The sequence below is a fragment of the Hylobates moloch genome, unplaced genomic scaffold (genome assembly GCF_009828535.3).
Source record: "Hylobates moloch isolate HMO894 unplaced genomic scaffold, HMol_V3 SCAFFOLD_6, whole genome shotgun sequence".
Taxonomy (NCBI): Eukaryota; Metazoa; Chordata; class Mammalia; order Primates; family Hylobatidae; genus Hylobates; species Hylobates moloch.
Window position 1 is genome coordinate 81,833,102 of NW_026652281.1, and position 22,966 is coordinate 81,856,067.

Here is a 22,966-nt window from a genome sequence, read left to right on the forward strand (position 1 = left end):
TTTGAACTCCTGAACTCAAGTAATCCGCCTGCCTCGCCCTCCCAAAGTGCTGGGATTACAGGTGTGAGCCACCGTGCCCAGTCTTTTTTTTTTTTTTTGAGGCAGAGTTTCATTCTTGTTGCCCAGGCTGGAGTGCAATGGCACGATCTTGGCTCACCACAACCTCTGCCTCCCAGGTTCAAGCAGTTCTCCTGCCTCAGCCTCCCGAGTAGCTGGGATTACAGGCATGCGCCACCACGCCTGGCTTATTTTGTATTTTTAGTAGAGATGGGGTTTCTCCATGTTGGTCAGGCTGGTCTCAAACTCCCGACCTCAGGTGGTCTGCCTGCCTCGGCCTCCCAAAGTGGTGGGATTACAGGAGTGAGCCACTGCGCCCAGCCTCCTTTTCTTTTCCCCCCTTTTTTTGAGACAGGGTCTTACTCTGTCACCCAAGCTGGAGTGCAGTGGAGGGATTATAGCTCACTCAGCCTCGACCTCCTGGGTTTAAGTGATCCCTCGGCCTCAGCCTCCCGAGTAGGTGGGACTACAGGCGAGGTCCCCCAGGCCCAGCTAATTTTTTTCCCCCCAAATTTTTAGGAGAAAGGAGGTCTCTATGCTGCCCAGGCTGGTCTTGAACTCCTGGCCTGAAGTGATCCTCCTGCTTGGACTCCTAAAGTGCGTGATTACAGGTGTGAGCCACCACACCTAAACACTGCATTTTCAACCCGCTCTTCGTTGAATCTTCAAAGGTGGGACACACGGATATGGAGGGCCGATTGTATATGGTTGGACCATACATATACAAATGGCTTTAACCTTGACTGACTCTCATAAAACCCTCAGTGCAGTGGCGCGATCTCAGCTCACTGCAAGCTCCGCCTCCCGGGTTCACACCATTCTCCTGCCTCAGCCTCCCGAGTAGCTGGGACCACAGGGGCCCGCCACCAAGCCTGGCTAATTGTTTTGTATTTTTTTTTTAGTAGAGACGGAGTTTCACCGTGTTAGCCAGGATACTCTCGATCTCCTGACCTCGTGATCCACCCGCCTCGGCCTCCCAAAGTGCTGGGATTACAGGCGTGAACCACCGCACCCGGCCTTTTTATTTTTTTTTGAGATGGAGTCTGGCTCTTCGTCCTCAGGCTGGAGTGCAATGGCGGGATCTCGGCTCACTGCAACCTCCGCCTCCCGGGTTCAAGCGATTCTCCTGCTTCAGCCTCCTGAGTAGCTGGGACTACAGGTGCGTGCCACCACGCCCGGCTAAACTCCAGCCTAGGCAACAGAGCGAGACTCCATCTCAAAAAAAAAAAAAGGGCGCGGTGGCTCAAGCCTGTAATCCCAGCACTTTGGGAGGCCGAGGCGGGTGGATCACGAGGTCAGGAGATCGAGACCATCCTGGCTAACACAGTGAAACCCCGTCTGTACTAAAAAATACAAAAAAATTAGCCGGGCGTGTTGGTGGGTGCCTGTGGTCCCAGCTACTCGGGAGGCTGAGGCAGGAGAATGGCGTGAATCCAGGAGGTGGAGGTTGCGGTGAGCCGAGATCGCGCCACCGCACTCCAGCCTGGGGGACAGAGAAAGACTCCGTCTCAAAAAAAAAAAAAAAAAAAAGGGGGGGGGGTGAGCCACATTAGGCCAGCGCGAGTGTGCGGCTCCAGACCACCAGAGCGGCCGGTCTGGCTCTGCCCTGTTAAAAGTGGGGACAGCGCCCGCTGAAAATTGGCACATCTTGGCTTCCTCAGGCACCAGGGCCTTTAAAAAGGTTCAGCTGGCGGGCGCGGTGGCTCACGCCTGTAATCCCAGCACTTTGGGAGGTCGAGGGTGGCGGATCACGAGGTCAAGAGATCAAGACCATCCTGGACAACATGGTGAAACCCAGTCTGTACTAAAAATACAAAAATTAGATGGGCGTGGTGGCGCGCGCCTGCAGTCCCAGCTACCCGGGAGGCTGAGGCAGAAGAATCGCTTGAACCCGGAGGCGGAGGTTGCAGTGAGCCGACATCGCGCCACTGCACTCCAGCCTGGGCGACAGAGCATGGCTCCGTCTCTAAATAAATAAATAAATAAATAAATAAATAAATAAATAAAAGGTTAAGTCATCGCATGAGGTAAGTCTGTCTCCTCTCCTCAACCACAGGCTGCAGCCACAGGTCCGCAAGGAAAACCAAGAGCTCCAAGACTGCCGCACACTCAACATCCAACTCGTCGCGGGGCCGCGCGGACGGCCACGGAAGCCAATCGGCTCCTGCTACATCACAGACCCCGCCCTCAAGCCTTGAGGCGCCCGCCCCCACGCACGGCTGACCCGGAGCCAAAAGAGCTGCGTGGCGTCCGATTCTGGCGTCACTTCCCCTCCCGCGATGGCGGCACAGGGAGCTGCTGCGGCGGTTGCAGCGGCGACTTCAGGGGTCGCGGGGGAGGGCGAGCCCGGGCCCGGGGAGAATGCGGCCGCTGAGGGGACCGCCCCATCCCCGGGCCGCGTCTCTCCGCCGACCCCGGCGCGCGGCGAGCCGGAAGTCACGGTGGAGATCGGAGAAACGTACCTGTGCCGGCGGCCGGATAGCACCTGGCGTGAGGGCGGGGCCCAGGGCCGGGGGCGGGGCGGAGCCCAGGACCAGGGGGTGGGGCGGGGCCTGAGGACAGGCTCTCCGTGAGGCCAAGATCCGGGGGCTGGTAGTGGAGAGGAGGAGGGGCGGGGCTTGGGGAAAGAACGCCGCGTTCCGGGCGCTGAGAAACCAGCCGGGTTGTGGGAGGCTGTTGACCTTGGATTATGCTGATTGACGCCTACAAACCCACCACTCAGGCCTTCACCAGGATTGTTCCCATTCCACTTCCTTGCCCAGTCTTAGGCTTTATTCCTTCTTCGTGCTAACGCTGCTTCCTCATCCGTCTCTTGTCTCTGTGTCTTCTCTTTCCATTTGTCCCTGGCAGCCACCCGCAGAGAGAAGACCTTCCAGAAACAACAGGCTTCCCTTTCCTAATGTTCTGCTGCCTTCTGTCATTTTCAAAATTAACCCCAAACTCCTTAGAGTGGCATTCATTTTTGTGACCTCTCCAGTTTCTAGCCAACTCTAGCAAAGGGCATTGCCAGGCCAGAACACACTGCCCTCTGAAGACCACACGCCCTTTACCACCTGTGCCCTTTGCTTGGAATGCTTTTTCTTCCCTTTCTCCTTGTTTGCCTGCCTAGCTCCTACTCATTCTCTTAGCATCATATCCTTTGTGATGTCATCCTTGATTCCCCTTCAGGCAAAGTGAGTGGTTCCCTTCTCTGTGTTCCTGCAACATTTTTTTCATACCTCAGTCATAGTTTTTGTAACATTATGTTGTAATTTTCTCTCTCTGTCTGCCTCCATCATACTGGGAACTTCTGGAGGGCAGCACTTCTTGTGATTCATCACTGTGTCCTCTGTACCCGGCAACAACACAGCATAGGGCCAGACACAAGGTGGTTGCCTTACTCATTTATTGAATGCTCTGCTAATTGTCAGGTGCTCTGCTAAAAATTTTGGAGGCGTTAACTCACCTTCTAAGGTTGGCACTATTATCCCTTTTGTCTTTTTTTTTTTTTTTTTTGAGACAGGAGCTCGCTCTGTCACCCAGGTGGGAGTGCCATGGCATGATGACAGCTCACTGAAGCCTAGACCTTCTAGGCTCAAGTGATTCCCCCACCTCACCCTCTCAGAGTGTTGGGATTACTGGCATGAGCCACTGTGCCCAGCTGTTATCCCTTTTCACAGATGAAGAGACTGAGGCTCAGAAAGATGGAATAACTTGCTCAGTTACACACAGCTAGGAAGTAGGGAGCTGGTATTTTATGTATATATATATTTTTGTTTGTTTTTTTGTTTGTTTGAGATGGAATCGCTCTCTGTTGCCAGGCTGGAGTGCAGTGGCGCCATCTTGGCTCACTGCAATCTCTGCCTCCCGGGTTCAAGTGATTCTCCTGCCTCAACCTCCTGAGTTAGCTGGGACTACAGTTGTGCGCCACCACACCCAGCTACTTTTTGTATTTTTAGTAGAGACGAAGTTTCACCATGTTGGCCAGGATGGTCTTGACCTCTTGACCTCGTGATCCACCCACCTCGGCCTCCCAAAGTGCTGGGATTACAGGCGTGAGCCACGATGCCCAGCTCTGGAATTATACATTAATGTAGGCTATCTTAATCCAGAGCCAGCACTCATGGTCCCTGAACAAATGAACAACTGAAGGTATATGATAAAATGAGCATTGAATTTAGAGTCAGATTTAAATTCAGTTAAGTATTAGCTCTTATCACTTTTCAAATCTGTGACCCTGGGTAAGCCCCAGTTTTGTTTTGTTTTTTGGGGTTCTTTTTTTTTGAGACAGGGTCTTGCTCTTGTCACCCAGGCCACAGTGCAGTGATACAATCTCGGCTCACTGCAACCTCTGCCTCCCGGGTTCAAGCAATTCTCCTGCCTCAGCTTTGCCTCCCGGGTTCAAGCAATTTTCCTGCCTCAGCCTCCGAGTAGTTGGGATTACAGGTGTGTGCCACCACGCCTGGCTTTTTTTTTTTTTTTTGTCTTTTTGGTAGAGATGGGGTTTTGCCATGTTGACCAGGCTGGTCTCAAACTCCTGGCCTCGTGTTCTGCCCATCTCGGCCTCCAGAAGTACTGGGATTACAGGTGTGAGCCACACACCCAGCCAGTTATTTTCTCATTCATAAAATAAGAATAACAGCCCCAACCTGATCCACCTCACAGTTGTGGCAGTGATTGAGTAGAATGGCAGAGGTTGACCAGTGAGGTTAGCTGATGTGTGGCCCTGGACTCTGGAAACTGCTTCTCAGTGTGCAGGATTCCTTTTGTTCCAGCCTTACCTTCCTGATGACCCTAGCCTTTTTCCATCACAGATTCTGCTGAAGTGATCCAGTCTCGAGTGAACGACCAGGAGGGCCGAGAGGAATTCTATGTACACTATGTGGGCTGTGAGTGGCTTGGCACATCTGGGCGTGGGTGCGGGGAGTTGGGTGCCCTGGCAGCACTCTCATGGCCCATCCTTACAGTTAACCGGCGGCTGGACGAGTGGGTAGACAAGAACCGGCTGGCGCTGACCAAGACAGTGAAGGATGCTGTGCAGAAGAACTCAGAGAAGTACCTGAGCGAGCTCGCAGAGCAGCCTGAGCGCAAGATCACTCGCAACCAGAAGCGCAAGCATGATGAGATCAACCATGTGCAGAAGGTCCGGATCCCTTCCCATCCACGGGCCCGGGAGGCCCAGCTGCCTGTGCTAGCTCCCTTGGGTCTCTCGGGCCCCAGTGCCAAAACCACAGCAAATCCCATTTCTTAAGCTCCTGTAGCGTGTCAGGGACTTTACCTACTTCCTCTTACTTACTTTTCATAGGTAAGAAAACAGACTTAGAGAGGGTAAGGGCTTCGCTGCAGTCTCACAGCAAGGAAATGGCACAGCTGGGACTAGAACTCAGGCCTCCTGCACCAGTAGTCTCTTTTGTCTCCTAGTGGCTGTGTCTTAGTAGAAAAAATGACTTGAAGTTCAGTGGGAAAGACGAGAATGTTATTCGGCAGCTGCTATAGCCAAGCACCCTGCCAAGTCCTGTGTATGTATAAGCTCCTCAAATCCTTCCCAGCAATTCAACACACAAAAATAGTTACTTTTTTGGTAGAGGAGGAAGCAGGCTCAGAGAGATTAAGTAACATGCCCAAGGTCACACAGCTAGTAAAACGGTGGGCTGGAATTAGAATAATAATGCCAAACACTTGTTAGCCAGTGAGCAAAAGTATTAAGCTAATTTTTTGTTTGTTTGTTTTTGTTTGAGATAGAGTCTCGCTCTGTCGCCCAGGCTGGAGTGCAGTGGCGCAATCTCGGCTCACTGCAAGCTCCGCCTCCCGGGTTCACGCCATTCTCCTGCCTCAGCCTCTCCGAGTAGCTGGGACTACAGGCGCCCACCACCACGCCCGGCTAATTTTTTGTATTTTTAGTAGAGACGGGGTTTCACCATGGTCTCGATCTCCTGACCTCGTGATCCGCCCGCCTCGGCCTCCCAAAGTGCTGGGATTACAAGCGTGAGCCACCGCGCCCGGCCTTTTTTTTTTTTTTTTTTTTTGAGACGGAGTCTTGCTCTGTCGCCCAGGCTGGAGTACAGTGGCATGATCTCGGCTCACTGCAACCTCCGCCACCTGGGTTCAAGCAATTTTCCTGTCTCAGCCTCGTAAGTAGCTGGGACTACAGGTGCCCGCCACCACGCCCAGCTAATTTTTGTATTTTTAGTAGAGACGAGGTTTCACCATATTGGTCAGGCTGGTCTCGAACTCCTGACCTCAGGTGATCTGCCTACCTCGGCCTCCCAAAGTGCTGGGATTACAGGCGTGAGCTACTGCGCCCAGCCTAAGCTAAGTGTTTTAATACATGACCTCACTGACATTTCACAGCAGGCCTGTGAAGTAAGCATGCAGAAGAGCTACAGATAAGTTTAGGGACCCAGACAGGAATTAGATCTACCAGCTAGATCGTGCTACCTCAGAGCCAGAGGCCTTAGCAATGATTTTGGTTTTTTCTTAAGAGATGGGAGTCTTGCTGTGTTGCTCAGGCTGGACTTGAACTCCTGGGCTCAAATGTTCTTCCTGCCTCAGCCTCCTAAGTAGCTGGGACTACAGGTGTGCATCCCTGTACTTGCCTTGGTTTTTTCTTGTATTGATACATAATAGTTGTACATATTATTGTTATTTTTTTTTTTTTTTTTGAGACAGGGTCTTTATCGTCTAGGCTGAGTGCAGTGGCACAGTCATGGCTCACTTCAGCCTCAACCTCGTGGGCTCGAGCAATCCTCCTGCCTCAGCCTCCTGAGTAGCTGGGACCATAGGCAAGTGCCACCATGCCCGGGTAATTTTTTATTTTTTTGTAGAGACGGGATCTGCTATGTTGCCCACACTAGTCTCAAACTCCTGGTCTCAAGCGATCCTCCTGCCTTAGCCTTCCAAAGTGCTGGGATTACAGGTGTGAGCCACTGCGCCCGACCAAGTCTGTTTCTTAATTTATAAAATTAAAATCAGGAGTGCAAACCAGAGCACGATTTGTCGAAGTCTCCAGACACCCAGACATTTGTTACTTTCAGCCATTGCAGCTTCATCCTTCTGAGTACATGAGTTCAGTGGGCAAGCCCAACATTTAAATTTCTTTAAATGGAAGAAAGAAAGTGGATAAGATAGAAAAATCAGGGTGTTACACTTTATTAAGGGTAGGTATTGTTTTGAGAAGCTTTTATTTGACACCCAATAAAAGTGTGCAGGATTCCTCTTGTTCCAGCCTTACCTTCCTGATGATCCTAGCACACACTTGTGTGTATATACAGACATGTCAACAGGTTTACAGTGCCAAGTGTACTTCCTACTGTGGTGTGATTTAAAAAATTGAAATACCCTAAACTGGAAGAACTCCTCAAGGTCTAAACTGCCCAGTCGAACTTCCTATTGTAATGGAAATGTTCTATAGCTGTACTATCCAGTACAGTAGCCACCAGCCACATGTAGCTGTTGAGCACTTGAAATGTGTCTAGTGTGACTAAGAATTAAGAATTTTAGCCGGGTGCGGTGGCTTACGCCTGTAATCCCAGCACTTTTTTTTTTTTTTTTTTTTGAGACGGAGTCTCGCTCTGTCACCCAGACTGGAGTGCAGTGGCACAATCTCGGCTCACTGCAACCTCCACCCCTCCAAGTTTAAGCAATTCTCTGCCTCAGTCTCCGGAGTAGTTGGGATTACAGGCGCATGCCACCATGCCCGGCTAATTTTTTGTATTTTTAGTAGAGATGGGGTTTCACCATCTTGGCCAGGCTGGTCTTGAACTCCTGACCTCGTGATCCACCCGCCTTGGCCTCCCAAAGTGCTGGGATTACAGGCGAGAGCCACCGCGCCCGGCCCATCCCAGCACTTTGGGAGGCTGAGGTGGGTAGATCACGAGGTCAGAAGATCGAGACCATCCTGGCTAAAATGGTGAAACCCCGTCTCTACTAAAAAATACAAAATAATTAGCTGGGTGTGGTGGCGTGTGCCTGTAGTCCCAGCTACTTGGGAGGCTGAGGTAGGAGAATCGCGTGAACCCGGGAGGCAGAGCTTGCAGTGAGCCGAGATCGCGCCACTGCACTCCAGCCTGGGAGACAGAGCGAGACTCCGTCTCAAAAAAAAAAAAAGAATTTTAAAATTATGGTCAGGTGCAGTGCCTCACACTTGTAATCCCAACACTTTGGGAGGTGGACATGGGTGTATCACTTGAGGTCAGGGGATTGAGACCAGCCTGGCCAACATGGCCAAACCCCATCTCTACTAAAAATACAAAAATTAGCCAGGTGTGGTGGTGCACACCTGTAGTCCCAGCTACTTAGGAGGCTGAGGCAGGAGAATCGCTTGAGCTCAGGAGATGGAGGTTGCAGTCAGCCAAGATCACGCCACTGCACTCCAGCCTGGATGTCCGAGCAAGACTGTCTCAAAAAAAAAATTTTTTTTAATTACAATTTTTAAAAAAATTTTATTTATTTTTATTTTTTTGAGACAGAGTCTCACTTTGTCAACCAGTCCGGAGTGCAGTGGTGCAATCTCAGCTCACTGCAACCTCCGCCTCCCAGGTTCAAGTGAGTTTCCTGCCGCAGCCTCCCAAGTAGCTGGGACTACAGGCACGCACCATCATGCCCGGCTAATTTTTGTATTTTTAGTACAGACAGGGTTTCACCATGTTTGGCCTCAAACTCCTGACCTTAAGTGATCTGCCTGCCTCGGCCTCCCAAAGTGCTGGGATTACAGGTGTGAGCCACTGCGCCCAGCCAAAATTTTCGTTTTTTGAGACAGAGTCTCACTCTGTCACCTAGGCTGGAGTACAGTGGCGAGCTCTCGGATTACTGCAACCTCCGCCTTCCTGGCTTAAGCAATTTTCGTGCCTCAGCCTCCCAAGTATCTGAGATTACAGGCATGTGCCACCACACCCAGCTAATTTTTTTTTTTATTTTTAGTAGAGATGGGGTTTCGCCATGTTGGCCAGACTGGTCTGGAACTCCTGGCCTCAAGTGATCCTCCCACCTTGGCCTCTCAAAGTGCTGGAATTACAGGCGTGAGCCACCACGTTTGGCTGAGTATAATTTTATTTTATTTTATTATTATTTTTTTTTGAGACGGGGTCTCGCTCTTTCGCCCAGCCCGGAGTGCAGTGGCACAATCTCGGCTCACTGCAAGCTCCGCCTCCCGGGTTCACGCCATTCTCCTGCCTCAGCCTCCCGAGTAGCTGGGACTACAGGCGCCCGCCACTGCACCCGGCTAATTTTTTGTATTTTTAGTAGAGACGGTGTTTCACCGTGTTAACCAGGATGGTCTCGATCTCCTGACCTCGTGATCCGCCCGCCTCGGCCTCCCAAAGTGCTGGGATTACAGGCGTGAGCCACCGCGCCCGACCGTATAATTTTAAATAGCCCTATGTGACAAGTGGCTACTCTGTTGGACAGCGTAGATCTAAGGTTAATTCCTCAACTATTTTGCACTCAACAAAGACGTACCTCTGAGCTGGCAACCAGCAGGGTGGATAACGGGCCAGTGGTGATAAAATCAAAGAATAGGTAATGAAACAATCATCCAGTTAACAATCAGCAAGGTTCTTCAGAGCCTAATTAATGTTTAATTCTAAATAAATTGCAACAATTAAGAAAAGTAGTGTTTTTGTAGTTCTTTATTGCATTTGCAGAAGAGTACTGTATTTTGTGAGAATTGGGAAATGTGTTTTAAAGAGACGTGTGAGGAGGAAAATCTTTATTCCTCATCTTTACAGTGGTTAGGTTCAGAATTGGGCAGACCAGGGGCCCATGCCCGACTCTGCTGAGTACCAGTTCTGTGACCTTGGGCAAGTGACCTCACCTCTTTGTGCCTCAGTTTTTTCTCTTACACAACAGGTACAATGAGCACTCTTATTTCAAAGGCTCACTGTGAGGACAAAATGAAATAATGTTGGCTGGGTGCAGTGGCTCATGCCTGTAATCCCCGCACTCTGGGAAGCTGAGATGTTTGGATCATTTGAGGTCAGGAGTTCGAGATCAGCCTAACCAATATGGTGAAAGCCCTTCTCTACTAAAAATACAAAAAGAGGCCAGGCGCGGGCTGGGCACGGTGGCTCATGCCTGTAATCCCAGTACTTTGGGAGGCCGAGGCGGGCAGATCACAGGGTCAGGAGTTGGAGACCAGCAGGGCCAACATGGTGAAACCCCGTCTCTACTAAAGATACAAAAAATTAGCTGGGTGTGATGGCGCACACCTGTAATCCCAGCTACTTGGGAGGCTGGGGCAGGAGAATTGCTTGAACCCAGGAGGCAAGGTTGCAGTGATGTGAGATTTTGCCATTGCACTCCAGCCTGGGCGACAGGGCGAGGCTCCATCTCAGAAAAAAAAAAAAAAAGGCTATTGCTCGTGCCTGTAATCCCAGCACTTTGAGAGGCCAAGGTGGGTGGATCATCTGAAGGTCAAGAGTTCAAGACCAGCCTGGCCAACATGGTGAAACCCCATCTCTACTAAAAATACAAAAAATTAGCCGGGCTTGCTGGTGGGCACCTGTAATCCCAGCTACTTGGGAGGCTGAGGTGGGAAGATCGCTTGAACTCAGGAGGTGGAGGTTGTAGTGAGCCAAGATTGCACCATTGCACTCCAGCCTGGGCAACAAGAGCAAAATTTCATCTCAAAAAACAAAATAAATTAGCTGGGCATGGTAGCAGGCACATGTAGTCTCAGCCACTTGGGAGGCTGACGAAGGAGAATCACTTAAGCCTAGGAGGCAGAGGTTGTGGTGAGCTGAGATCTCACCACTGCACTCCAGCCTGGGCGACAGAGTGAGAGTCTATCTCAGGAAAAAAAAAATAATAATGTTTATGCCATGCTTGCCACTTGGAATAAATGGCAGCTCGCTAGTCCCTGAGGGTAAGGGACCTCACCTTGCCCTGCCTGTTTACTACTCTGTAAAACTGAAATAACACAGCTGGGCACAGTGGCTCACGCCTGTAATCTCAGCACTTTGGGAGTGCAAGGCTGGTTGATCACCTGAGGTCAGGAGTTTGAGACCAGCTTGGCCAACATGGTGAAATCCCATCGCTACTAAAAATACAAAAATTACCTGGATGTGGTGGCATGTGCCTGTAGTCCCAGCTACTTGTGAGGCTGAGGCAGGAGAATTGCTTGAACCTGGGAGGCGGAGGTTGCAGTGAGCCGAGATGGTGCCACTGTACTCCAGCCTGAGCAACAGAGTGAGACTCCGTCTCAAAAAAAAAAAAAGAACACTCTATGTAAGGGTTACTGAAAGGATTAAATGAGGCCATATAAGCACAGTGCTTTGTGGAGGGAGTTCTGGGTAAAGCGCTGGCTCCTTCCTCCCTTCTCAGCTACAGGGCAGGGCCTTGTCTGCCCTGGTGTAGGTCATGGGCCGTCTTGGGTCCCTCCTCCATTGTCAGGCTGTACTGGGTTCCTCCCACAGGGTCTGGCCTAGGAGCAGGATGTGTTGTGAGTGTGGTGTGACTCTTAGTCTCTGCTTTCCAAGGACTTGAAAAATAGAGGAACCCAGGTGGGCATACTTGGACAGTGTTGCCCTGTTGACCACTTCTCACTGAACTTGGGAAGGAGGGAATGTTTTCTGGATGGGAAGAATCCAGTCAGGCCTCCTGGAGAGGGTAGTAAGAATCTCGAGCCTTGAAGGATGGGAAAGAGCACAATAACGACAGTGACACAGGATAGATCACAAAGCATCATGGACTCACCTGACTCATGCTCCGTGCCAGGCTGAGGAAGCATTTTCTGCTGGCAGTGAGAGAAGGAAGGGCATTCTCCAGGTGGAAGGAGCTGTTGGTGCAGAAGCATGAAGGCCGCAAAAAGGGGGCTTCTGATAGCAATGAGGAGGCTGGGGCTGGAGGCAGGGAATCTGAGGAGGCCTAGTAAATTGTCCAGACCTGAGATGGGGCCATGACTACCTGGAGCAGGACAGAGAGGAGAATTCCAGAGAGGGCCCAATTCCAGAGATGTCAGAAGTAGAGTCGACATCCGCTATATTAGGACTTGGCCAGGCCGAGGGAGAGGGAATAGTCTGAGGCAAGCCTAGCTATGGGTCTTGGACATTGGGATCAAGGGTGATGTTCCCAGTAAAATGAGCAACCCAGGAGGAGGCGCAGGTTTGTAGGGAGGAGTGTTGAGGTCCTTTCTGCACATCTTGAGTCTGCTGTCCCTGTGGGAGGGACCTCTGGGGCAATCCCATGGACAGGCAGGGTCTGGTGCTCAGGAAAGGGGTCCAGGCACGTCAGGGAGGTAGTAACAGTTCTTATGGTGGGCCTTGAAGGCAAATCTGTTATTTCATTTGAGTCTCACAATTTTGGCAGAGCTGGATTGCCCCCCATCGTGCAGCTGAAGCCCCTGTCCTGATCCTAACCCTGTTCATCTGGCAAAAGGTCCAAACTTGGACATCAGGGATGTCTGGGATATCTGGGGGTGGGGCGGGTGGGTGTGAGAGGAGCCTGGACCGGCCAGCTTCAGAACCAAGTCAGGTAGGTTAGCTATTGGTGTGGTTATTATTGCCATCCAGGAATGAGTTCTGGAAGACAGCAGGGAAGCCTTGTGGGTCCTGACAGGGGAGGGACAGCCTGGTCACCACTTCTGTTCACCTCTGCCCACTTTTCTTTCCTGGTCCAGACTTATGCAGAGATGGACCCCACCACAGCGGCCTTGGAGAAGGAGCATGAGGCGGTAGGTGGGGCTGGGAAGCTGCCTGCAGGTCCCCTGTCTCCCCTTGCCGAGGAGCCCCTGCTGAGCCGTGCACTGTGCCCCACTCCCACCCTGCCTGCAGATCACCAAGGTGAAGTATGTGGACAAGATCCACATCGGGAACTATGAAATTGATGCCTGGTATTTCTCACCATTCCCCGAAGACTATGGGAAACAGCCCAAGCTCTGGCTCTGCGAGTACTGCCTCAAGTACATGAAATATGAGAAGAGCTACCGCTTCCACTTGGTGAGGCTGGGCCGGTCGGGCTGAGCTGGGCAGGGGCCTGGTGAGAGGCAGAGGCAGGCATGGAGGCTGAGGGCAGCTGCACTGGCAGCTCCATAGGGGAGACAGGCCCAGAGGAGCGAGTACAGGGAAGAGCTGCTGGGGGTCAAGAGGCCTGGATTCCAGGCCTGGCTTTGCTGTTGCTGGCAGGGTGACCTTGCCAACTCCAGACCTCAGCTTCCTCTTCTCTGGAATGGTGACAGTAACTCACCCCCTTCAGGTCTTTTGCCAAGGCCAGCCCCATCCCAGGAAGCACACATAGCCCCTGGCAGTGGGACCTTAAGTGTGGACGAAATTGGGGGCTGTCAGGAAGGGGCGCTCTCATCACTGACACAGTGGGCTGCTTCCCGAAGTGTGGAATCTGAAGCAAATAGGTGTGGTTTAGGGAAGCCATTGTCATGGATGGGTCCCTCCAGAGCCAGGCCCACAAAGACTCAAAACCCCACCGGGCTGTGTGATGTTTGCATCTCTGTGCCTGGGCCTTGGTCTGTAAAAGCAGGATCGCTTTCCTAAGGCTGCTGGGAGGATTACTCAATGTAGGGTGAAGTGTTGACGGGGGAAACAGAGAGGCAGAGACTTGCTCCAAAGCATGCAGCAGTGGGGTGGGGGCCTCCTAGCAGAGAACATATGGCAGCGAACCTGTTCTCTTGTCCCCCACCAGGGTCAGTGCCAGTGGCGGCAGCCCCCCGGGAAAGAGATCTACCGCAAGAGCAACATCTCCGTGTACGAAGTTGACGGCAAAGACCATAAGGTGAGTGGGTGGCCAGGGGCTAGGGGAGGCCAGGGAGGCCCTGGGCACCTCCCAGATGATCCTCATCACCACCAAAGGGGAGGGGGCAGCCTTAGCTGAGCCTCCATGGGCAGAATGCCTCTGAGGGGCCGGACACTGCAACTCACACCTGTAATCCTAGCACTTTTGGAGGCTGAGGCGGGCAGATTGCCTGAGCTCAGGAGTTCGAGAGCAGCCTGGGTCGCATGATGAAACTCCTTCTCAACTAAAAATACAAAAAATTAGCCGGCGTGGTGGTGTGCACCTGTAATCCCAGCTACTCGGGAGGCTGAGGCATGAGAATTGCTTGAACCCGGGAGGCAGAGGTTGCAGTGAGCTGAGATTGTGCCACTGTACTCCAGCCTGGGCGTCAGAGTGAGAATCTGTCTCAAAAAAAAAAAATAAATAAAAAAGACCTCTGAGGGCCTCCTAGCCTAGCACTAGGCCTATGGTTGGTGCATAGGAAACACAGGGCTGTGTGGTGGCCCCAGGACTCTTCTGCGGGTGGGGTTAGGTTCAAACTTGGGTTGTTCTGGAACCCAGAGGAGATTTTCTTGCCTGAGGGTGAAAAATTTAGAAGTGCTTTCTCCTTCCGTTGGAAAGAAAGGTGTTTGTTTTTGCCTGGGAGGGGACTGCTTTGTGTGAAATTTCCTGCTGAGAGAACTCTGTGGCTTTCAAGGGCTGAGTTCCTTGTTCCTGGCCCCAGTGACTTCAGCGGGGCAGGTTGGGGAACTTTGGGACCTGCCCTGCTGTTGTAGAGAACTTGGCCTTTGCCTTGTCAGTCTGGGAGGGTCTCGCCAAGTGTACTGTTTTCCCGCAGATGGGCCATATAGCATAGGACGGAGAGGGCGGGCTTCAGAGTGGCTCCACTCACTACAGGGTTGCTCATGTTACGCTGTCACTTCCTCACTGACCACAGACAAGTAACTTAACGTAGTTTGTTCCTGTTTCCTTGTCCATAAGACGGGAGTCATAATATTTACCTAGTTGTGTTGTTAGTGGAATAAATGAGACAGCAAATGTCAAGTGTTCAGTGGAGTGCTTGGCACTAGTATGTGCTTAAATAAACACGGGCCTTGTTATTATCGGTGACCTCTCGGGGCTTGATTAGCCTTGGACTCGGAGAATACGCAGGCTGAGCCCAGCCCTTGCCCCTGCTCTGCCTTCCTGAGCATAGCTGTGTGGAATAGCAGAAGGGCCCCCACTGGAGATGTGGGGGTGCTTTCCAGCTGCACTCTGCCAGCTTTGAGGCCCTGGGCAAGCACTTCCACTCTGGGAGCTTCAGCTTCCTCCTGAGTGAGATGGGCCTAGCAGTGCTGGGCTCGCCCAGCTGCCAGGTTGGATGAGAGAGTGGTTGTGGTGTCGTAAACCAGGGAGCCCCTTAGTCTGTGCCGTGAAGCCAAACTCGGTCCCATTGTCCCCCTCCTGGAGTGCGACCAAGTGGACAGACAGGGCTTGAGGCTTCTCCATTCAGCAGACATTTACCAGGCACCCAGCTTCATACTTAGCCTCGTGCTAGGTGCTGGGGACACAGCCATGAACAGGACAGTCTGAATTCCTGCCTCGGAGCCTCAGTCTCCCGAGCTGAAACAGAGTTAATGTCTGTGAAGACTGAAGCAGATCCTGCATGGAAGGCACTCAGCTCGTATTTGGCACTCAGAAGGGGTGGCTGGGCTTCGTCCAGCTCCGCTGGCACCTCCGAAGTGCTGTTGCTCTCTGATTTCCAGTTCCCTGTCCATCAGAGGCTAACTGAAGACTCCTTCCAGTGTGAAATCCTTCCGGCCTGGCGAGGCCCCCACTTCCCGCGGGCTGGTGCTGGCCACTGGAACCAGCTGGGTGGGGCCTGTGCCTGCCCCCTGAGCCTGTTTCTCCCGCTCCTCAACCTTAGATTTACTGTCAGAACCTGTGTCTGCTGGCCAAGCTTTTCCTGGACCATAAGACACTGTACTTTGACGTGGAGCCGTTCGTCTTTTACATCCTGACCGAGGTGGACCGGCAGGGGGCCCACATTGTCGGCTACTTCTCCAAGGTGCTGGGTCTAGAAACTCGGGACAGGGGAGGGTGGGGAGGGCAAAGGTGGGCATGAACAGAAAGGGGGCAGAGCCTCCCCAGCGGCCCTGAGCACCCACCTCCTGCAGGAGAAGGAGTCCCCGGATGGAAACAATGTGGCCTGCATCCTGACCTTGCCCCCCTACCAACGCCGCGGCTACGGGAAGTTCCTCATTGCTTTCAGTGAGTGGTTCCTGGCCTGTCTGGGAGGGGGAGACCTGTGGGGCAGGGGTGCCAGGGCAGACTGGATCCTAAGTTCCTCTTTCAACTGCTGCCAGGTTATGAGCTCTCCAAGCTGGAGAGCACGGTCGGCTCCCCGGAGAAGCCACTTTCTGACCTGGGCAAGCTCAGCTACCGCAGCTACTGGTCCTGGGTGCTGCTGGAGATCCTGCGGGACTTCCGGGGCACACTGTCCATCAAGGACCTCAGGTGAGGGGGCCTCCCAGGCCCTGGGGGCAGGACTTGTCCTGAGATGGGCCACAATCCTGCCTCCTCATACCCTGTCACCATCCTGGCCAGATCCCACAAGGGCACCATGTCTGGCATTTGCTCTCATCCCTTTTTGCAGCCAGATGACCAGCATCACCCAGAATGACATCATCAGTACTCTGCAGTCCCTCAATATGGTCAAGTACTGGAAGGGCCAGCACGTGATCTGTGTCACACCCAAGCTAGTGGAGGAGCACCTCAAAAGTGCCCAGTATAAGAAACCACCCATCACAGGTGGGTGGGGGGCGTCCATGTGTCCAGGGCGGTGGGGGAGTGTCAGTATATGGACTGGTAGGAGTCAAGGCCTCCTTATTGCTGTCACATGATCCCAAACCAGTCAGACCAGCTCCCAGGTTGGAGCCCGGGGCAGGCCTCTCATTCCTGGGCTTCCCTGCCCCTCCCCAGCATAGCCTGCCCTTTTGTTCTCACCTGAAGGAGGTGAAACTGGCCTGAGCCCAGAGCAGGGCAGCCAGGTGTGAGCTGGCCTGGCCCAGGCCCAGCCCTGCCTCCCGCCCCTTCTCCCCACAGTGGACTCCGTCTGCCTCAAGTGGGCACCCCCCAAGCACAAGCAAGTCAAACTCTCCAAGAAGTGAGCGGCCTGGCCCCTGCTGTCGGACTCGAGCCTCCTGGCTCCCAGCCTGTAAATATGTATAGACCTGTTTTGTCATTTTTTAAATAAAGTCAGTTCTGCTGGTGGCCCTGGACTTTGGAGGGGAAGGGGAGGCCAAGAGCAGATGTTCTTCATTTCACTTCACACACGCACAGCAAGTTGTGCTCAAACATTTTAATCATTTCTGCCCTGTTACTCCCACCCCAGATCCAAGCGCCAGCCCAGTTCCGGTGGGGGCTCAGTCCTCCGGAGTCCAGGAGTCAGGGCTCGGGGGCGCTCAGCGGCCAATGGGCAAGATTGGGGCCTTTCCTGTCCTCGAAGCTGCACAAAGGCGGCCCCAGCCCAGAACACAGGGAGAGGGCAGAGAGATGTGCTCATCAGGCTGGGCAGGCGGACCGGGAGCAGTCTTCCAGAAATAGGTGGGAGCCAGGGCTCATTTTCATAGCCAAGGGTCTCAGGAGCTCCCCAGCGGCTCGGCCAATGGGCTGGTCCATGGTGGGTGAGGGGCCAGAGGACCTGGCCATTGCTACAGGCAGTAGAACTCCTGACCCTCGGTTGTGGTCCCAAAGAGTACACCCAGAAGAATGGGCTCAAAGATCAAGATAGGGCCTCAGCCTCCCGCAGAGTCCTGAAGGAAGGAGTGGCTCAAGTCAGGCCCTGGGTCCAAAGGCCATCAGGGAAGGACCAGGCTCCTGTCCTTGAGTGTGACACATCCATCCTGGAAGCAGGGCCAGCTCAGTGCTCGCTGAGCCATGGGGAGAGGAGGCCCAGAGCCAGGCCCAGAGGCAGGAAAAGGATGGGCCTCAGCAAGCCCTGGGCTGGGGCAGAGCTGAAGGCCAGGTGGCTGCCGCAGAGGTTGCTGTCGGGCTGGGACTCCTGGGTTTGGGGCACCACACGAGGCTGGAGTTCTGTAGCCTGGCTTTGGATCCAGGAGGCATAGCTGGAGGCCAGAGTGTACACACCAGGCCTGTTGCGGGCCCCACAGGCATCGCCCCAGCTCACAATGCCAGTCAGGTACCAGAGACCCTCCACAGGGCAGGAGAGTGGGCCCCCAGAGTCACCCTGAGGAGAGAAGCCACACAGCAGCCATCAGGACCAGGCCAGGCCTCCTTTCCCAAGTTGCACTGGTCATCTGCCCCCCGGGCCTGTGCTTACCTGGCAGGCGTCCTTGCCCCCTTCCACGTAGCCAGCACACACCATGTCCTCCTGGACAAAGTGCGGCTCCTCAGGCTTGGCGTCGATGTTGTACAGGCAGTTACACGTCTCACGACTGATCAGAGGCACTTCGAGTTGCTGCAGTGGCCTGGGCGTCAGGAGGCTCACTGTGGGGATAAAAGAGGCTTACCCTGGGCCCCTCCCCGAGTTAGGTGCCCCTCCACACCTCTAGGCACCCAGCGTCCCACCTCACCTGAGGGGGCCACATGGCCCCAGCCAGTGACAGTGCAGTGGAGGCCGTTGGGGAAGGAGGCATTGGCTGCAGGGAGGCAGATGGGCCGGATGTAGCGGGAGAAGGTGACGGGGCTGCTGAGTTGGAGGAGTGCAATGTCACCCTGGGAGCCCTCCTGGAGGTAGCTGGGGTGGGGGATGATGTTCTCCACGGTGCTGACCTTGGCGTCCTCAGAGTAGGAGTCCAGCTGGTGGGCCCCCAGCTTGACCTCATAGCCTTCCTTGCTGTGCTCGCTGCAGGCAGGGGGCAAAGGTTGAGACCCGGGAGACCTCTCCTTGTTCCCCAACCCTCACTGCCAACCCGATTCCGATCAGCCCCTTTTAGGTCTCAAATTGCACCTTAGTTTTATCCTGTAACCTCTGACCCCTCACCTTCACTACTAACTGGTCCTTCCAGACTTAACTGACACTTTCAGACCCAACCCAAGAACCCCAACCTCTGACCTGGATTGACCCATGAACTTTGACCTCCAGCCCACTTTTGACTTTCACCATTTGGTACCTGGGGAAGCAGTGAGCAGCTGACAGCACCCACTGCTCAGACACGAGAGAGCCACCACACACATGGACGCCGTCATAGGTGATGCTGACCTGCCAGGGCCACTGACCAGGTTCTGCACTGCTGCCACCTGTGATGCGTGCTTGGGGGGCCACACCGCAGGGGGCTGCCCAGGGAGGAAGGGAAGGGGTCAGGTTGTTAGCTCGGCCACTCCTATGCAGCCCAGGAGCTCTGATATAGAGCTTGGGAAGTGGGTTCACAGGAGTCAGCACCCCTTTGTCCCCTTCCAGGCGTGGGCAGTTCTGCCCCTTCTGTCCACTACTCATTACCTAATTCAGGTCTCATGGCAGCTTCTCTCCTTGCAAGCCTTCTGTCCATCCTGCCCCTTACAAGTCTGAAGATTTTCATAAACCCCCAATCTGACCAGGCCACAGCCCTGTTTAAACCCTTCCTTGGCTCCACACGGCCCTTAAGATACATTCCAGCCGGGCGCGGTGGCTCACGCTTGTAATCCCAGCACTTTGGGAGGCCAAGGCGGGCGGATCACGAGGTCAGGAGATCGAGACCACGGTGAAACCCCGTCTCTACTAAAAATACAAAAAAAAATTAGCCGGGCGTGGTGGCGGGCGCCTGTAGTCCCAGCTACTCGGAGAGGCTGAGGCAGGAGAATGGCGTGAACCCGGGAGGCGGAGCTTGCAGTGAGCTGAGATTGCGCCACTGCACTCCAGCCTGGGCGACAGAGCGAGACTCCGTCTCAAAAAAAAAAAAAAAAAGATACATTCCAGACAGACCATGGCACCGCCATCAGACCCAGCCATCCCCTCTGGACCCTTCAGTCATGTACATCAGGCCACACACTTGTTACCCGGGACCTTGGCTGATGCAGGTCACTCTACCTGGTATGCCCTTCCCCATCCTTACTGTCTGGCAAACTTCCCTTTGCCTGTGGATGCTTGATTGGAACAGCCGCCCCTCCATAGACAGGCGGGCTTCTGCTGGCTGAGTTGGGCATTGCCTCTGAGCCCAGCACCCCCCCACCTCCACCGTGCTCCCCGATGCTGCCCAGTCTCACAATTGTTCCGGAGTCCACAACTGTGTCTGTTTCCACCACACCAATCTGGGCATTCCCTAGGGGCAGATTCCCATGTCTGCAGTGCCCGTGGCATCATGGACATATATTCAACAAACCAACAGCAGAACTGGGCTCCCGTGACGTCAATGTCTAGTTTCCAGGACAGCCCCGGCCCCACCCCCATTGAGGCCACTTCGGAGTGGAGCCCAACTGCCCTTCACAAAGTCATCTAGGAGCAGAGAAAACTGCAGCCCAGATCCTTCTCTCCCTTATCATCATGACAATAGCCACTATTTAGAGAGCCTAGCGGCTGTGCCAGGCCCTGGAGGGGCTTTCGCTTCCTCATCTCCCTGCATCCTCTCCACAGCCCCAGGAGACGGACATGACCAGCTTCATTTTAGAGGTGAGGAGTCTCAGGCTTAGAAAAGTGGGGGCACTTGGCCAATGACACACAGCCAGTGCAATGGAGAAGCCAGGATTGAAAGCTGGTCTGACTCAGAGCCGGGTTGGGTGCCTTCCAAGAAAGGAGACCCTTGGTTTGGTTCCCTCAAAACCACCTCGAGGACGGGAAGGGTGGCTCACACCTATAATCCCAGCACTTTGGGAGGCTGAGGCAGGAGGATCGCTTGAGCCCAGGAGTTCAAGACCTGCCCAGCCAACATAGTGAGACCCACATCTCTACCAAAAAAAAAAAAAACAAAAAAACAAAACACAACTAGCTGGGTGTGGTGACATGCACCTGTAGTCCCAGCCACTAGGGAGGCTGAGGTGGGAGGATCACGTGAGCCCAGGAGGCTGGATCACTGAGGCTGCAGTGAGCTGTGATCGTGCCACTGCACTCCAGCCTGGGCCACGACAGACCCAGACCCTGTTTCAAAAGACAAAACCAAACCAAAAAAACCACCTCGATTGCCCCACTTTGGGAGTCAGACGTGGATCTGAATCCCAGCAGCACCTTCACTGGCAGTGTGCCCTGGGCAAGTCCCTGCTTCTCTGCCCGTAAGGTGAGGGCTACAACTCCCCACTCTGGGAACCCTAAGAGAATCTAGTTGGAAGGCAGCCCAGCTGAAGGCCAGGCACTGGTTAAACCCCAGGGGAATCCGATCCAAGTCACCTCCCCCTCCCCTCCTCCCTCTCCGAGGAAAGTCTCACCTTCTGCCCCTTCCGCTCCTAGAAAGAAAGAGAAAGAGGAGGGGTGAGTAGGGAAGACTCGGGTTCCCTGACCCCTAGTACCCACCACTGCTCCAGAGGGCTGGCCCCTTCCCTGGCAGAGCCAAGGTGGGAAAGGGAGGCCAAGAGCTGGGGAGGCCGCGGGTTTTCTTGGGCCCCAGACAAGGGCGCACCCCAGAAAATGATCACGCGAGCTCCCTCCAGTGCATTGTCCCCACCCTGCCCCCACGTCCTCACTTACCTGTCCCTGACCGGAGTAATCCAAGATAGAGCAGAATGGCCACAGTCCCCAGCTGCCCAGGCCCCAGGACCCCCTTCTGGGCCATGGCCCAGGACAAGGGCCCCTGGGGCAGACTCCAGGCACACAAGGTAGGAAGCCTAGGGGTGGTGTTGAAGGCAGGACTCAGATGTTGGCTCAGAGGGAAGGATCCCAGAATCCGGGCTGGAAAGGGGCAGTAAGTGTCCAAGGCTGGCCTCTAAGGCAGGAAGCGGCCGCAACGGGAGACGCCTGGAGTATCCGCAGCGAGCAGTGTGGACGAGTCACCAGCACCGTCTGGCCACGCAGGGTCCTCCCAGGAGTGGCTGCACCTACCTGCCCGCCCCTCCCCTGGCCCCGCCCGCTGGCTGGGCTCTGCCAGCTCCTCTTGCCACCAAAGTCATGAGTCCTTTCAGAGCTGCAGGCCCGTGTGTGTGCATGTATGTGTCCGTGTGTATGTGTGTGTACGTGCATAGGCCGTTTGTGTGTGTGTCCCGGTGTGTAGTGTGTATGTGGTATGTGTGTATGTGTGTGTAGGCTGTGTGTGTCCCCTTATGTGGTGTGGTATGTGTGTGTGTGCATGCACAGGTTGTGTGTACACATGTGTAGGCTGTGTGTGTCCCTGTGTGTGTAGTGTGTGTGTCTGAGTGTGTGTGCACGCACGTGCATGTGGTTTGTGTGTGTGCGTGCAGTCTCCCTGGAATGTGACGACTCTCCTCTGCCTCAGGTCTTTCAGGTTATCTCAGGCCAGTTATGCCCCCCAGGGCCTGGCTCCTGCTTTTATTATCTGGAGCCACAGCCACTCCTTCCTTCTTCCCTCCCTCCTTAGTCTGGGTATGGGAGCTTAAGACACTAGGGTCTGTCCCCTGCCAGGCCCTTTCTGCGAAGCCTGCACCTCATGGGCGGTGGTGAGCTTGTGGAGCAGCACCAATCATTCCACAGACATTTCCTAAGTGCCTATGATGTTCCTAGGTGTCCAGGACAAAACAGGCACCAGCCCCATCCCCCTTGAGCCCTGAGCTCATGGTGAAGTAGGGGTGACACACTTCAATCAAATAATCACAAACAGGCTGGCAAGGTGGCTAGTCGGCTTTGGGAGGCTGAGGCTGGAGCATCGCTTGAAGCCAGGAGTTCCAGACCAGCCTGGGGAATATAGCGAGGCCTCATCTCTACAAAGAAATATAAAAATTAGGCAGGCATTGTGGCGCACGCCTATGGTTCCAGCTACTTGGGAGGCTGAGGCAGGAGGATTGCTTGAGCCCAGGAGTTCAACGAAGCATTGAGCTATGATTGCACCACTGCACTCTAGCCTGGGCAACAGAGGGAGACCCTATCTTAAAAAAAAAATTGCGGCCGGGCGCGGTGGCTCACGCCTGTAATCCCAGCACTTTGGGAGGCCGAGGCGGGCGGATCACGAGGTCAGAAGATCGAGACCATCCTGGCTAACACGGTGAAACCCCGTCTCTACTAAAAATACAAAAAATTAGCCGGGCGTGGTGGTGGGCGCCTGTAGTCCCAGCTACGCAGGAGGCTGAGGCAGGAGAATGGCGTGAACCCCGGGGGGCGGAGCCTGCAGTGAGCCGAGATCGCGCCACTGCACTC

At 54.0% G+C, this 22,966-nt stretch overlaps 2 protein-coding genes across 4 annotated transcripts; one reads left to right on the forward strand and one right to left on the reverse strand.

Moving 5' to 3' along the window:
- The first annotated feature begins 569 nt into the window (after window positions 1-569).
- Window positions 570-17,036, forward strand: KAT8 (lysine acetyltransferase 8). Of its 2 annotated transcripts, XM_032157222.2 has the most exons (12): window positions 577-728; window positions 2,114-2,547; window positions 4,851-4,925; window positions 5,004-5,179; window positions 12,650-12,703; window positions 12,804-12,968; window positions 13,666-13,755; window positions 15,662-15,802; window positions 15,912-16,005; window positions 16,101-16,251; window positions 16,391-16,545; window positions 16,840-17,036. In XM_032157222.2, exons 2-12 carry the CDS (start codon window positions 2,337-2,339, stop codon window positions 16,902-16,904), a joined length of 1,377 nt encoding a protein of 458 aa, XP_032013113.1. In that variant the 5' UTR covers window positions 577-728; window positions 2,114-2,336; the 3' UTR covers window positions 16,905-17,036. The 2 variants fall into 2 exon arrangements, with proteins under 2 accessions (XP_032013111.1, XP_032013113.1); XM_032157220.2 differs by having other exon boundaries at window positions 570-728; window positions 16,391-17,036.
- A 44-nt stretch (window positions 17,037-17,080) lies between these two features.
- Window positions 17,081-21,663, reverse strand: PRSS8 (serine protease 8). Of its 2 annotated transcripts, XM_032157226.2 has the most exons (6): window positions 21,350-21,663; window positions 21,091-21,108; window positions 18,870-19,032; window positions 18,330-18,601; window positions 18,077-18,243; window positions 17,081-17,983 (listed from the first exon to the last, which is right to left on the reverse strand). In XM_032157226.2, exons 1-6 carry the CDS (start codon window positions 21,432-21,434, stop codon window positions 17,657-17,659), a joined length of 1,032 nt encoding a protein of 343 aa, XP_032013117.1. In that variant the 5' UTR covers window positions 21,435-21,663; the 3' UTR covers window positions 17,081-17,656. The 2 variants fall into 2 exon arrangements, with proteins under 2 accessions (XP_032013117.1, XP_032013116.1); XM_032157225.2 differs by lacking the exons at window positions 21,091-21,108; window positions 21,350-21,663 and having other exon boundaries at window positions 17,087-17,983; window positions 18,870-19,588.
- Between the last annotated feature and the right edge of the window lie 1,303 nt (window positions 21,664-22,966).

Bases quoted from the DNA above. Each gene is read 5' to 3' on its own strand.
- KAT8 (XM_032157220.2), top strand. From the start codon at position 2,337: ATGGCGGCACAGGGAGCTGCTGCGGCGGTTGCAGCGGCGACTTCAGGG. The intron at 4,926-5,003 runs GTGAGTGGCTTG...CCATCCTTACAG, and splicing joins CTATGTACACTATGTGGGCT to TTAACCGGCGGCTGGACGAG. The intron at 13,756-15,661 runs GTGAGTGGGTGG...CCTCAACCTTAG, and splicing joins TTGACGGCAAAGACCATAAG to ATTTACTGTCAGAACCTGTG.
- PRSS8 (XM_032157225.2), bottom strand. From the start codon at position 19,192: ATGAGTAGTGGACAGAAGGGGCAGAACTGCCCACGCCTGGAAGGGGAC. The intron at 18,244-18,329 runs GTGAGGTGGGAC...TTATCCCCACAG, and splicing joins GGGCCATGTGGCCCCCTCAG to TGAGCCTCCTGACGCCCAGG. The intron at 17,984-18,076 runs GTAAGCACAGGC...TTCTCTCCTCAG, and splicing joins GGGGCAAGGACGCCTGCCAG to GGTGACTCTGGGGGCCCACT.